The sequence below is a fragment of the Bufo bufo genome, chromosome 7, assembly GCF_905171765.1.
Source record: "Bufo bufo chromosome 7, aBufBuf1.1, whole genome shotgun sequence".
Lineage (NCBI taxonomy): Eukaryota > Metazoa > Chordata > Amphibia > Anura > Bufonidae > Bufo > Bufo bufo.
In genome coordinates this window covers 188,482,066-188,495,939 of record NC_053395.1, presented here as the reverse complement: position 1 = coordinate 188,495,939, position 13,874 = coordinate 188,482,066, and the positions used below count along the sequence as shown (strand labels likewise).

Below are 13,874 nucleotides of genomic sequence, written 5' to 3'. Positions count from 1 at the left end.
CACTTTGTGTCGGCCCCACTAAATATTACTGAAGTGTCTGAATGTGCTTGTTTGGATCCCAAAGCTGCTTCTCTGCAGGAACCCATTCAGTTATTCAGCAAACTTGCTGCAGGGAACAAGCGATGTGCCCATTTTTTACAGAAGGTGACACAAATTTCTGAACACTTGTCATTTATTGAAACCGGTTAGAAAAATAAATTAGTTTTTACTGGCCTTTTGAGGATAGTCTTGCCGGGCCTGGGCGAGAGATATATTAGTGTGCTAATAGCTCCTTTGATGCCAGGGGAATTTCTTGACATGAAATGTTTTGCAAAGGAAAATGGAGCCTCGGGGCATATCGGGCAACAGTACTTAGCACGGTGAAGGCCCGTCTGACAAGCTGTGCGACCTCCGCTATACGTACGCGCTGTGGAGAATTCAAACCGGCATCAATTTAAAGGATAGAATGAAAATCTGCACAGTAGGGCGTCCTCTCTCGTTTAATAAAATGGCAGTTTACTGATTAACAGATTTTGTTTTATAGCTTATGGTTGTTCATGAAGAATTTTTTTACTTGTGTGTATTGCTTATGCAAAGTGTATGAAAAATCACTATACATTTGATAAATGTAGTGCGGTATATGTACTAAGCATATCCATGGGCCTCCTCTTAGCCTCCTTTGGGCCGGTATACATTGTATACTGCAAAAAATAACTATGCTTTAGTTAAGTAGATGACGGTATCCATAATATGGTGCACAGTAAAAGAAAAAAGTATGCCCCATGGCATTTTTTTTTGTAGTCTGACCCTCCAAGTGACAAATGCCCCTGCAAGCCTTTACATTGGAATATGTTGCAGCCTTCTGTCGGAGGTATACCGTACGTCAAGCTTTTCCTGGCATATGTCAAATGGAAGACAAAATCATAATGTAAACATAATGTTTGTTTTTTTTTTGGGCTTTGTAAAATTGTATAAATGTGGTGGTACTCGGTAGTAGTAATAGTGCATAGGACAAAAAGACGTTCTTTTAATGACCTGTTCAAAACACGTCTACTGTGCAGACAAAAATGCTTTTATTTGCAGTGAAAAGGTACCTGGTTTTATCTTGTGGTACTCTACTCGTGTGCGCTGGCACATGTGAATATACCCTAAAAGAATTGTGTGCAAAATCATCTGATTTGCCAGAGCATGAATTACAAAAACAGCAAGTTTTCACAGCTAATTGACTGCTGATTTGTTATTGATATGTACTGGGACTTACTGCTGTGAGAGAGGCAGAGAGAGCTGCTTTTATTTTTTATTTATTTTTTAATATATATATATTCTGATGACCAATCCTCCACATAGGTCATCAGTATCTGATTTGGTGGAGGCCCGACACCCTGGACCCCCACTGATTAGCTGTTTGAGAAGACATCGTCGCTCTCAGTAGCACTGTGGCCTTCTAATGCTGTTCCTAGGCCGTGTGACGTCACGTTCATCGGCCACATGGCCGTTTGAAGATAATGGCTCGGAGCTGCAATACTATGTGCGGCACCCTGCTTGGTAAGCTGAGAGAGGGCCGCGGCACTACTACAGTCCAAGCCCATCTCTCCTGCCATGTGAGTGAGCCGCCGGCAGCATTCTGATGTATTCATTGTAAACTCCAGTCCTATTTGGCAGCCTAATCCCTATGGACAGAAAATGAATAATTCTATATATTTATATTTTTACCTATGGATAAAATACAAGCAGCCATTTTGTAGCATCCTGTTTTCTGCCAGTGGTCTCTACAAGACCAGGACCATAGTGTTGCTTTGGAATCATGACTTAAAGGGGTTGTCACCCCTGCTTTTTCTAGCTTTGCACCCCAGTCCTTCAATGCTGATACCTTCTTCCTGGCTGCAGTGCTAATGTCCCATACACGCCAGGTCACATCAATCAAAATTGCCTCTTATCCCTGATAATTGTGGATTGATTTTGAAACCTTTGTTCAAACTGAATAAATTGAACCTGTTAATAGCACTATACACTGGAGTGCGCAGCGGTGGCCTTATTACATATACTGTGCAGTCAAGCGCCGGCCTCGGCAGCATTCAGCACGTGGCTGCTGAGGCCAGTGATTGGCTGCAGCAGTGATGTAGTGTGCGCAGGTGGTCAGCGATGCAGCCAGGAAAAGAAACCGCAGCGAGGAGGAACGGAGCGTGGCATAGGAAGCAATAGAGGAGAAAAGTGGTGATTATGCCTTGTTATTGTAGCACTTTACTGCTGCTGCTGGGAAGCTTTCAATTTAACTGGAACAAGCCTTTAAAAAAAAATTAGGGCTAAAAATAAAAGGCAAAAATCAGTTCTGGTGCATGCAAATCACGTGCATTGAAAACGCCTTGTTTACTGCCAGTCACGGTGGGATTTCTTCCTCTTGCTGTTCTGTATTCATTGGTTTTCCACAAAATCTCTGCCAAGCACGAAAGTTATATTTATATTATAAGTAGAAGTGGGTGAAAAATTGCTAGCCACATGAGATATTGCTGAATGAGGCTGGAAATAACCCAAGATTCATCTAAACACAGAGAAACTGTGATCCTTTATATGGAGGGTTAGAACTGTTATCAGGAGATAATGTAGTTCACAGAAGTCTGCGTCACAGAGCGGTCACCCCGGCGTGACAACACATTATTTCTCTCTTGCTCGTTACAATCACAGGATTTTTTTTCCAGTCTCTTTTCTTTTTCCCCTCATTGTGACAGTATAACCGTACGCTTCTCTTTATTACCGCGGAGGTCAGTAATGCGCTCTGTGAATAGCAGAGGACCGTTGTTACTCTCAGCCGCCAGCTCTGTATAGATCACAAATAGATGGTGGATTGGAGGTTAGTACGAGATGTGTGACCTCCTTAAAGGGGTTTTGGAGCCTGCTTATGGAGCCACTGAATTGTTAAATGTGCATCTGTCCTAAGACAATAACTCCAAGGGCTCATGCACATGGCCATTGCAAAATACGGATACCAGCCGTGTGCATCCTGCGCTTTTCCGCAGGCCCTTTTGTAGAAATGCCTATTCTTGTCCTTAATTGTATGGGGGATGGTCAGCACTCGATCCAATGCGCACCGGCACGGAAAGGAGAGAAACTCCACGAAGCAATGTGATAGATTCCCAGCGGACGCTCGTTCTGTTCAAATCATAAGCTCTTTATTCAGGATAAATGTACAAGTATAAGGACGCGTTTCGGCCCGTCCTTCATTCGTCAGCTGACAAAGGCTGGACGATCCGAAACACGTCCTTATTCTTGAACATTTATCCTGAATATAGAGCATATGATTTGAACAGAACAAGCGTCCGCTGGGAATCTATCACATTATTCTTGTCCTTAAAACAGGAAAGGATGCGGACAGCACATGAATTACACCTGCATGCCCCATAGGAATTAATGGGTCTGCCTGCGATCCGCATCTTTGCAGATTGGACGTGGATCCAGTAGACGGTCATGTGCACGAGCCCTAATTTATAGTGCAGTTTTATAATGGCGTCAGTCATTCTGTGCACTTTTATTGTACTATTCCACTGCAAAGTGGCTTTTTTTTCCCAGAATGCTGCCCCTGGTGTGATCAGCCCAGGTCATTGCCCCTGTTCATTCCCGACCACGGCACCCCTAACCCAAACTGACGCATCCTAGTAATTTATGATGCACAATAGAGCCGTGATCACATAGGAACGGACTGCATCATAAATTACTGTGATGCAGTCAGTTTGGTCGGGGGTGCCGTGGTTGGTCCAGGAGATGCCGCCGACACACGGTCCATATTTCCTGGATCAAGTGTGGTCGTGTGGATTGGTGCTTACCCTACCGTATGGCAGCCATCAAAATACATCAGGATAGCCATCTTTGTAGCCTCTCATAAAGAGTGATTCTCCGTTCTGGCTAGGAGGGGGGGTCGGTTGGTAAGCTAATATTGCTGTAAAAAGTTTAAAAAAAACAGAGCACGAGATAAGTGCGACCCAATGTCTGGGGTCAGTTCCAATGTGGTGGATTTTCTGCGGATTAGATATTGCACAATACACGTGGATTGTGTTGTGGAAATGCCATCCACATGTAACGGTAGGATTCCACCTGAGAAAATGAGCACGCCTTGGCATTTACAATCCTTAGTGTGCTCATTATTTTGCAAAAGCGCAGTGGATTTTCTCCAGGGATTTCACATGAGGCAAGATCTGAGGCAGAAAAAATTGTCTACGTGTGGCCTTACCCCTAAAGTTTAGATACATTTATGATTGCAGTCATATTTGCAGCAGTAAGGGCAGAATTAGCAGCTCGGAGACTGATAGTGGTCAGGCAGCCATACGATGTCAGAAGACTCTCCTACAAAGCGGTGGCTGCTGCAAGGAGAAGGTCTGTTTGTTGTCCTCTAACTTTTCTCGGTTTTATCAGCTGTCCACAGGGGTTGCAGGAGGCCTCATGTGAAAAAGGGATTGCCATACAGACAGCGCTTCGTGTAACTCCACCAAAATACTGTGCAATAAAATGGTGCTAGAGGTGATGGGCCTAAAAGAAGATGGCTGGAGCGTAGTCCAATAGTGTTATGTACAGGTAATCTAGTAGTGTGCTCAGAAAACATCTCCCACCCCTACAAAAAAATACTAAGCAAATAAAAAAGCATGTTGTATCAGATTTTTATATATTTTTTTTGCATTTTGTCATATATATTTATACAACCTTTCACCCTATAAACCATGCATAGTCTGGAGTATATAGTCACATACAGTTCACAGGCCACATAGTTCTAGGTACTGTAGGTAGATAATATTTGAGGTTTATCCCCTGAAATACAAAGTCACCAATAAATATGGGTCCATCTAGAGCAGGGAGCATTGGATCTATGGTACAACAAGAACGGAAAAGTCATCAGGGAGACAAATAAGATTACATCGGATCAGTAACTGGCGCCAGTTCTAAGTATCGTTTTTAAACAACCAAAAAATAAATAAAAATGGCCAGATGTTAATAATCCTGGAGAGAAAAACGCTGTATAACTGCACCGTGTGAATAGTCCCTTGTGGAGAACCTCTTTAGGTTACATTCACACGACCGTATGTATTTTGCAGTCCGCAAAACACTGATCCACAAAAAATACAGATGACGTCCTTTTGTCATCCGTATTGCATCCGTTTTTTTTTTTTTGCGGCTCCATTGTATTAATGCCTATCCTTGACTGCGAAACGGACAAGAATAGGACATGCTCTATATTTTTTGCTGGGCTACGAAACGGCCATACGGATGCGGACAGCACACGGTGTGCTGTCTGCATTTTTTGTGGACCCTTTGAAAATGAATGAGTCCGCATCCTACCCGCAAATAAAAAACATTTAAATAAAGCTTATTTGAAGTTTCTGAATTGACCTGCGGTTTGCTGCGATTGCCGACATGGGGGGGGGGGGGGGGGGGGTCACAGGATTCCCCGGCGCATTTAGCCAAGGTGCCGGCGGGCGGTGATCGGAACTATACATGACGTACCGGTACGTCATGTGTCCTTAAGAGGTTAAAGTGAGAGAGTTTCACTGGAGCAGATTATAGATTACAGGTTACATTTCTATTGTACCGCTGTGATAAAAGGAGACAGATTTTCTTTGAGTTGTTAAATTGTCTTTTTGTGGACGCCGTTCGCTTTGTGCCGGGGACAATACTTTTGGAAATGCAAAAATGTGTTTAGAGCTTAGAGATTGCAGACGTAGGTGATTAATGAGCAATCAGCTGTTTCATTAATAAAACCATAAACAGGTTAGCTGTGTGTTCCTAGATGGATGAGTAGAGGTTTCAGTTGTTTTCTGTTTGAGTTGTGTATTTGCAAAAAAGAGAAAGAATAAACTTTTTTTGCTAGGAGTAATTTTTGCAGTTGGATTTGTCGCATTTGTTAAAAAAAAAAAAATAAATATATATATATATATATAATATGTTCTTGCTGAGAAGCCGTTGCATTTTGCGGCCAACCACATCCTTGCGGCCACTACATGGCAACCAGCCCTAAGGCCACTTTACACGAGTAAATGATCAATTTGACCGAGAATCGAACGAGTCGTTTAAAATGTAAGCACAACTTTTGTGAGTGCATTTGTGTAATAGATCGTGTGTCAGGCGAAAAGATAATTGACAGTGTGGGTGGTGTCCACCCTCTTTGGAATCGTATATGCTGTAAACGACATCGGTTTACACTTGTGGAATTCTGGATGATGAATGATGATTTTGGCCACGTTCACATCTCTGTAAGGAGATCTGGCTGGCCATTCCGGCACACAGCAGTCTTCTGGATCTCGCAGAATTCGGCATTGCTGGATCATCTCCTTCACCTCCAGATCCCCATTGAGTGGAAGGAGGTCTGGCGGTTATCTGGCCTCTTTCCGGCATAAATGCTGGGCCTCCTAAAAGTAGAACGAGGCCTTATTGGGGTCATTTATTAAGATCGGTGTTTTAGACGTCAGTCTTAATACCCGTTGTGCTGGTGCATGATGCGCCTAAGTTATATAGAGGTGCTGGTCTCTACATAACTTAGGCGCATCCACTGCCGGCTTAAATCAACGGAGCTGGTGTAGATTTAGATAATTTTCTACACCTACTGTAAAACAGGTGTAGAAAATAATAAATGAGATGGGTGGCCCACCCACACCACACACCCTTTCTCGCTCGTATCATTGTGGGACACAGAAGACCATGGGTATAGCTGCTGCCACTAGGAGGCGACACTAAGAAAAAAAAAGTGTTAGCTCCTCCTCCCAGCTGTACCCCTTCTGCAGACACTGAGCTAATCAGTTTTAGCTTAGTGTCCGTAGAAGGATGACATTTTTTCTGCAGGCCTGCCAAAGTTTTTTTTCTTTGTTTTATTTTTCAGGTTTGGGCTGCGGTGGGCTCTCGCCACCTGTTTTTCCCACACTTGAGGGGGGAGACCAGCGGGTCCTCAAGCCTGCTGCTCGTTACCCACCTTTGGAAGACAAGGAGAAACAGTGGATCTCAAATCTGCTGTTACCCGCCAGCTTCAGTGTCACCTTCGCTACTACTTTGGAAGTCCCCCCAGTTACCGATGTAGCCGCCCTCCCCAAGGGGCAGCACACTGAGGAAGGTGACACTGCTGGAATCAGGGTGGGCAGAAACCGTCTGGGTAAGTATATTACCTACCTCCCCTGCTGCCCCTCCTGTGCGTGAGCCCCCTTTCTCCTGTGTTCTCTAAGTGAACACAGGAATATATGTTGTTTCTCCTAGACCTTGCCCCTGTATCTGGTGACTCATTGCCTTGTTCCGACCTCCGGTCCCCGACCCCATCCACGCCCTGTGAGCCATTTCAGGCGGTCTCATGTCTCCTTCGGCAGCCGCCACTTTTCTCCTCAGGGCATCGGTATGCCCGCTCCTGGCCTCCTTGTTTCCCAGTGCACTCCGCTCCCTCCCTACATCGTCGCCCCAACCGACCGGAACTTCTTCCAGTCGGCACCGCCTGTACTCGAGACCCCGGCTCTGCGGTCTACTAGGCCGCATCTCCCAGCGTGTTTCGGGGGCGGGATTTGTATTTTCAGAGCGCCACAATTTCGCACCCATGCTTTCGCCCCACCAGCTGCCCAATAAGCGCCGCCCTTGCCTTCTGCTTAACCCCTTCCTTGCCTCAGTACTACTGTGCTGAGGAAAGTGCTTACTGGGCTCTCTGCTAAGGCTTACAGTGCTGGTCATTAGTACAGACGGATGTGGGTTCCGTTCCCCTACCTCTGTTTTGTAAGAATTGAGGTGTATGTAAAAAAAATTATAATAATAAATATATATATATATATATATATATATATATATATATATATATATATATATATATATTTTTTTTATATATTTATCAACCTTTGGAGCTATCTGGTCCTTCTGGATCGAGTTCCCATGCCATTCTGTAGGCAGAATTTCTTTACCCTACCAATGGATACATACGTCCTATAGCGTAAGCGGAATCCTGACACTACTGCTGGATACCGCACTCACTGTAGCTTTCCCTCCACTGTAAAGCCTGTGGCATGGGGGGAGTAATTGCCCTTGCACTGGATACCGTGCATCCTGTAGCATTAAGGCCCCTTTCACACGGGCGAGTATTCCACGCGGATGCGATGCGTGAGGTGAACGCATTGCACCCGCACTGAATACCGACCCATTCATTTCTATGGGGCTGTTCACATGAGCGGTGATTTTCACGCATCACTTGTGCGTTGCGTGAAAATCGCAGCATGCTCTATATTCTGTGTTTTTCACGCAACGCAAGCCCCATAGAAGTGAATAGGGTTGCGTGAAAATCGCAAGCATCCGCAAGCAAGTGCGGATGCGGTGCGATTTTCACGCACGGTTGCTAGGAGACGATCGTGATGGAGACCCGATCATTATTATTTTCCCTTATAACATGGTTATAAGGAAAAATAATAGCATTCTGAATACAGAATGCATAGTAAACTAGCTCTGGAGGGGTTAAAAAAAAAAATAAAAAAATTTAACTCACCTTAGTCCACTTGATCGCGATGCCGGCATCTCCTTCTGTCTCCTTTTGTTGAATAGGACCTGTAACAGGACCTTTGATGATGTCACTCCGGTCATCACATGGTACGTCACATGATCTTTTACCATGGTGATGGATCATGTGATGACCGGAGTGACGTCATCAAAGGTCCTTTACCCAGGTCCTAAAGAAAGAATACAGAAGGAGATGCCGGGCTGCGCTATCAAGTGGATTAAGGTGAGTTAAATTATTTTTTATTTTTTTTTAACCCCTCCAGTGCTATTTTACTTTGCATTCTGTATTCAGAATGCAATTATTTTCCCTTATAACCATGTTATAAGGGGAAATAATACAATCTACAGAACACCGATCCCAAGCCCGAACTTCTGTGAAGAAGTTCGGGTTTGGGTACCAAACATGCGCGATTTTTCTCACGCATTACAATGTTTTGCACTCGCGCGGAAAAATCGTGGGTGTTCCCGCAACGCACCCGCACATTTTCCCGCAACGCCTGTGTGAAAGAGGCCTTACCCTTCTTTTCTAGGCGGTGTACTTGCTCTACCATGGGATACTGTACAGCCCATTGCATTATCTACCTTCCATAGGCAGCATAATAGCACTACTGCTGGATACTTTACAGCCAGTGCCATTACTCTCCTTCCATAGAAGGAGTAATTGCACCCCCACTGGGTTCTGTACGGCCCGTAGCATTATCCTCTTTCTATCGGCGGAGTGTTTACATCCCGTTGGTTCCTATACGTCCGGTAGCATTGCTCTCTTTCCATGGGCGGAATATTTATACCACCACTGGATACTGAACATCCGGTAGCGTTACCCTCCTTCCAGAGGCGGCGTAGTTGCACTACCATTGGATCTTATGCTTCCGGTAGCATTACCCTCCTTCCGTAGTGGGAGTATTTGCACTTACTCTGGGTACTGTACATTCTGTAGCATTACCCTCCTTCTATAGAGTAATTGCACTAACACTGGATCCAGTACAGACTATCGCATTACCCTTCTTCCTTAGACGGAGTAATTACACTTCCACCGGATACTTTTGGCCTTGTTGCATTGCTCCCTACGCAGGCGGAGTGATTGCACTATTGCTGGATATAATCTGTCCTGTCGGTTTTCCCCTTTATGCAGGTGGTTTAGTTGCACTGCAGTCATATACTGTAGATCCTGTAGCATTATCCTCCTATAGAGTAATTGCACTATCACTGGATCCTGGACAGACTGTCGCATTACCCTCCTTCCTTAGGCGGGGTATTGCACTTCCACCGGATACCATACGTCCTGTTGCATTAACCCCTCCACAGGCGGAGTAATTACTCTCATACTGGATATCATCTGTCCTGTCGGCTTTCCCCTTCTATTGGGAGATTAGTTGCACCACAATTGCATGCTAGAGATCCTGTAGCATTGCCCTCCCCCCCCCACCCCCATTGATGGAGTAGTTGCACTACCAGTAGACCCTGTGCATCTTTTCGGTTCCCCTCTTTCCATCAGCGGAGTAATTCCACTACCACGGGAACTGTTTCTCCTATTACAATATCCGTCTTTCTTGGGTGGAGTAATTGCTTCAACATCGTCTACTGTGACTACTCTCATTTGTTCCTTGTTGCATGGCATCCCGTTCCATGGGTGGCCTATTGGCTAGACACGGTACCTACAATCGCCTTTATCCCCCCGTCATAGGTGTTATTTACTGCTGTGACTGCTTCACACTACCCCCTTCCTCAGGTAGTCTTAGTTTGGATTGGTGTCTGACGCCTACGTGGCAGCCTCTGTCTTCCAGGTTGGCCTATTTTCTTAGCATGAGCGGGGAAATCCCCCTTGCGAACAAATCTGCGACGGATATACACCGAAAAATTTGCGGATAATAATAAATGACTCCTATGTGTCTACATCAGCGATCGCTTGTCATTCAGTCTTTTACACTACTTGATGACTGATCACTTTCACTCAGTTTTATGATCTTTTTAAACTATTATCTTCTCAGGTAAAGGGGCCTTTAGCCAGCCTTCACTTCCCTAGACATTTATCTAATGTGCTCATAAACTACAGGGTGCTGCGTAGGGTGATATAAGCAAATAAATTGGGCGTGCGGGATACTTGAAATGCACTCGCCTAGTTGAGTCGTGCTATTGAAGGGCTTCATCTCTTACAGCGTATCCTGGAGAAAAGGATAGATCCGATGGAAAAAATGTAATACGTTTTGAAACGTCCAAATAAAAATGAAAGTTTGTCTACTACTGATCTTTATTTTTTTTAAATAGTCATTGTACTTTCGACAAACATTGCATAACCCTGTAGTACAGATGATTATCCGAGAAACCTTGTACTATATCTTAACAGAGCAAAATGCTTTCTCCACTTGTCAGACTTCTTTCCCCCTCCTAAACTCTCACTGTGAATTTACTGTTAAATCCATCTTCGGAGCTCACTGAGGAATCAGGTTACATGCTGCCCATAGAAGTACGTGGAGAGGGATGGGGTAAGGAGGAGCCAAGTGAGAGAGAAGCAGAGAGACACACACAGACATACTGCTGCAACTAATAGTAGGTGGTTTGCTGTCTCACGGCTGCTGTATTCACATCTGCTCTGTGCTTCTCTATAATGTCCTTGCTGCTGTTATTTCTCTGTATATTAGAGATATTGATAGGTGAGCAGGATCTCCTATACATCATAGCAGCATGTCTTCACCCACTCGAAGTTTAGGGACAACTGAGAATTGGAGATATGGCATTCATACACGGCTCTCGACATTCACTTCTATTTCTGAAAATAGGCAACTAAACCCACGCAGCTATTTTCTGAACTCCCATAGAAGTGAATTGAGAGAGCAGTGTATGCACACCCACCTCTTCATTCACGACCGTGTGAGACGGGGCACGGGTCTCGACATAGGTGAGGGTCCCAGAAGAGAACGTCCTATGAATTTGCTATACAATCCCCCTCAAAGGGATTGTTTCAAACAACCTCTGTCCCCGTGTCCTATTAATGCATATTGACGACATAGAGGGGGTCCTTCCCTGCTTCGGATCCCCGTCTGAGCCAGAACAGAGCTCCTTGGTCAGAATAGTGCCTGTTTCGGTAGATTAGAGTCTTCCATGTTATAAGCCTCATTCACACATCAGAGTTCCACAGATGTGTGCTGTACGTGTTCTTCACGGACAGCACATGCCCCCATTCATTCATTCATGTGTGTATTCACACATCAGTGTTTTAGCACGGTCCGTGTTCACGGATCCATCACACCCAATTATTGTGAATTGGTCCGTGAAAACCACAGATGCCATCCGTGTTTCATGGATCATTAGGAAGAGATGCTTTGAAAAATATTTTTCAGCTGTTCAGTGTCAGGGAAACACGGATGGCACACGGACCCAACACGGATCCATCGCTGACATCTTCGCAGAGGCATCACTGACCACCTTTTCACAGATTTAAGCACCGACACGGACGTGTGAATGAGGCTTTACACGGACAACCATTCTGAATGGCACCTGGTCAGAGAAGGCTCCTGTATGTCCAAGACATACAGTGATCGTCTGGTTACCAATGCAGCTGCTATATGGAAGCCGTTGTCTCTGATGAGACCATCCCATTGAACCTTTGGGTAATGACATATCAGCTGGTAATCTATTGGCAGTCTAGCTGTATTAAACGTGAGAATTTTAGGTGAATACTAAGCGCTTAGCGATTGATTTTTGGTTACATAGGAATTTCTATTGCTTTGCACATTTGTTAAGAAAATGTTTTCTTTGCCTACAAAAGAGATGTCTGGTAATATCCTTATTAATTATGAATGATGTGTTTAACAGAATCACCCGAATCTGATGTGGCCATGGAGATCGCCTCATCAGAACAGCAAGTGTCTGAACCGACGTATGACTGTGTAATATGTGGCCAGAGCGGCCCATCCACAGAGGACCGGCCCATTGGTCTAGTGATTTTGTTGCAAGCAACCTCTGGTAAGTTGTCTACATGTGTTTTACGTTTTCACCACAAATTCTAAAGGTGATGCTCAGCTCTGAAAATTCCTGAACTTTACTACCCTACAGGGGTAATCAGTAAGGGTCCATTCACACGTCCGCAATTTTGTTCCGCATTGCGGACCCATTCATTTCTATGTGCTGCCCGGACACAAAATTGCGTACCCGCACTTCCGGGTCCGCAATTTCGTTCCCAAAAAAAAAAAAAAATAGAGCAATTGCGGACAAGAACAGGCATATTATATTAGTGCCGGCAATGTGCGGTCTGCAAAATTGCGGAACGCACATTGCCGCTGTCAGTGTTTTGCGGACGTGTGAATGGACCCTAAATCGGTGGAAATATGTAAGGAACCGTTCTCCTACTCTTATACTGCTGCATATTTGCTGTTCACACCTGTAGGACGGCTAGATACTGTAACAACCCCTGGGGACTGCAGTGACAGTCCTTTTGGTTGTTCTTCACCTTTGTAAGAACAAAAAAATCTACGAAACAAGATTATGTATCCTTATATGCATATTTACAGGCAGTAGCGAGTGATTTCTCTAAGGGTAGGGTTATACTTGCGTTAATTGGATCTGGCAGAGAACAGCCTGCCGGAGTTTACCGGATTTGACCTAGCTGGATACTGCCATTTACTGCCATACTACATTGACTATAATGGGATCCGACCTCTTTTCGGCATAAATATAGAGCCAGCATTTTGCCCGGCAGATCCCATTACAGTCAGTGGGGTCTGATGGTGAATGGCAGTATCTGGCTCAGTCGGATCCCTTGAGCTTCGGCAGACTGTTCTCCACCTGAACAGCCTGCCAGATTCATTTAACGCAAGTGTGAACCTACCCTAAGGCCCCTTTCACACGAGCGTGACTGATTAGGTCCGGATGCGTTCAGGGTGCGTTCAGTGAAGCTCGCACCATTTTGCAAGCAACTTCAGTCAGTTTGGTCTGCGCGGGTGCAATGCGTTTTAAAGTGTTTTTCACACGTGTGATAAAAAACTGAAGGTTTACAAACAACATCTACTAGCAACCATCAGTGAAAAATGCCTCGCACCCGCACTTGCTTGCGGATGCAATGCATTTTTCACTGAAGCCCCATTCACTTCTATGGGGCCAGGGCTGCGTGAAAAACACAGAATATAGAACATGCTGCGTTTTTCACGCAACGCAGAAGTGATGTGAGAAAAACAAAACTTTTGTACACAGACCCATTGAAATGAATGGGTCAGGATTCAGTGCGGGTGCTATGCGTTCACGTCACGCATTGCACCCGCGCAGTAAACTCGCTCGTGGGAAATGGGCCTAAAGAACAGTAAGGCAATGCAACAAGAGACAAATAGTAGCATGGTTAGATTCTGGTTGTAATGTATGTGATTTAAATCTTTATTTTGCCATTTTTATCATCCGTTAATTATCTGTTA

The 13,874-nt window shown here is 44.7% G+C and overlaps 1 protein-coding gene across 5 annotated transcripts in view; it reads left to right on the top strand.

The window, feature by feature from the left end:
* UBR3 (ubiquitin protein ligase E3 component n-recognin 3) overlaps positions 1–13,874 on the top strand; it is a 207,286-nt gene that overhangs the window by 121,646 nt on the left and 71,766 nt on the right. For all 5 annotated transcript variants that reach the window (XM_040441568.1, XM_040441565.1, XM_040441566.1 and 2 more), the window contains one exon: positions 12,286–12,435. In XM_040441568.1, coding sequence (XP_040297502.1) covers positions 12,286–12,435 — 150 coding nt within the window. The remainder of the gene's footprint in view (positions 1–12,285; positions 12,436–13,874) is intronic.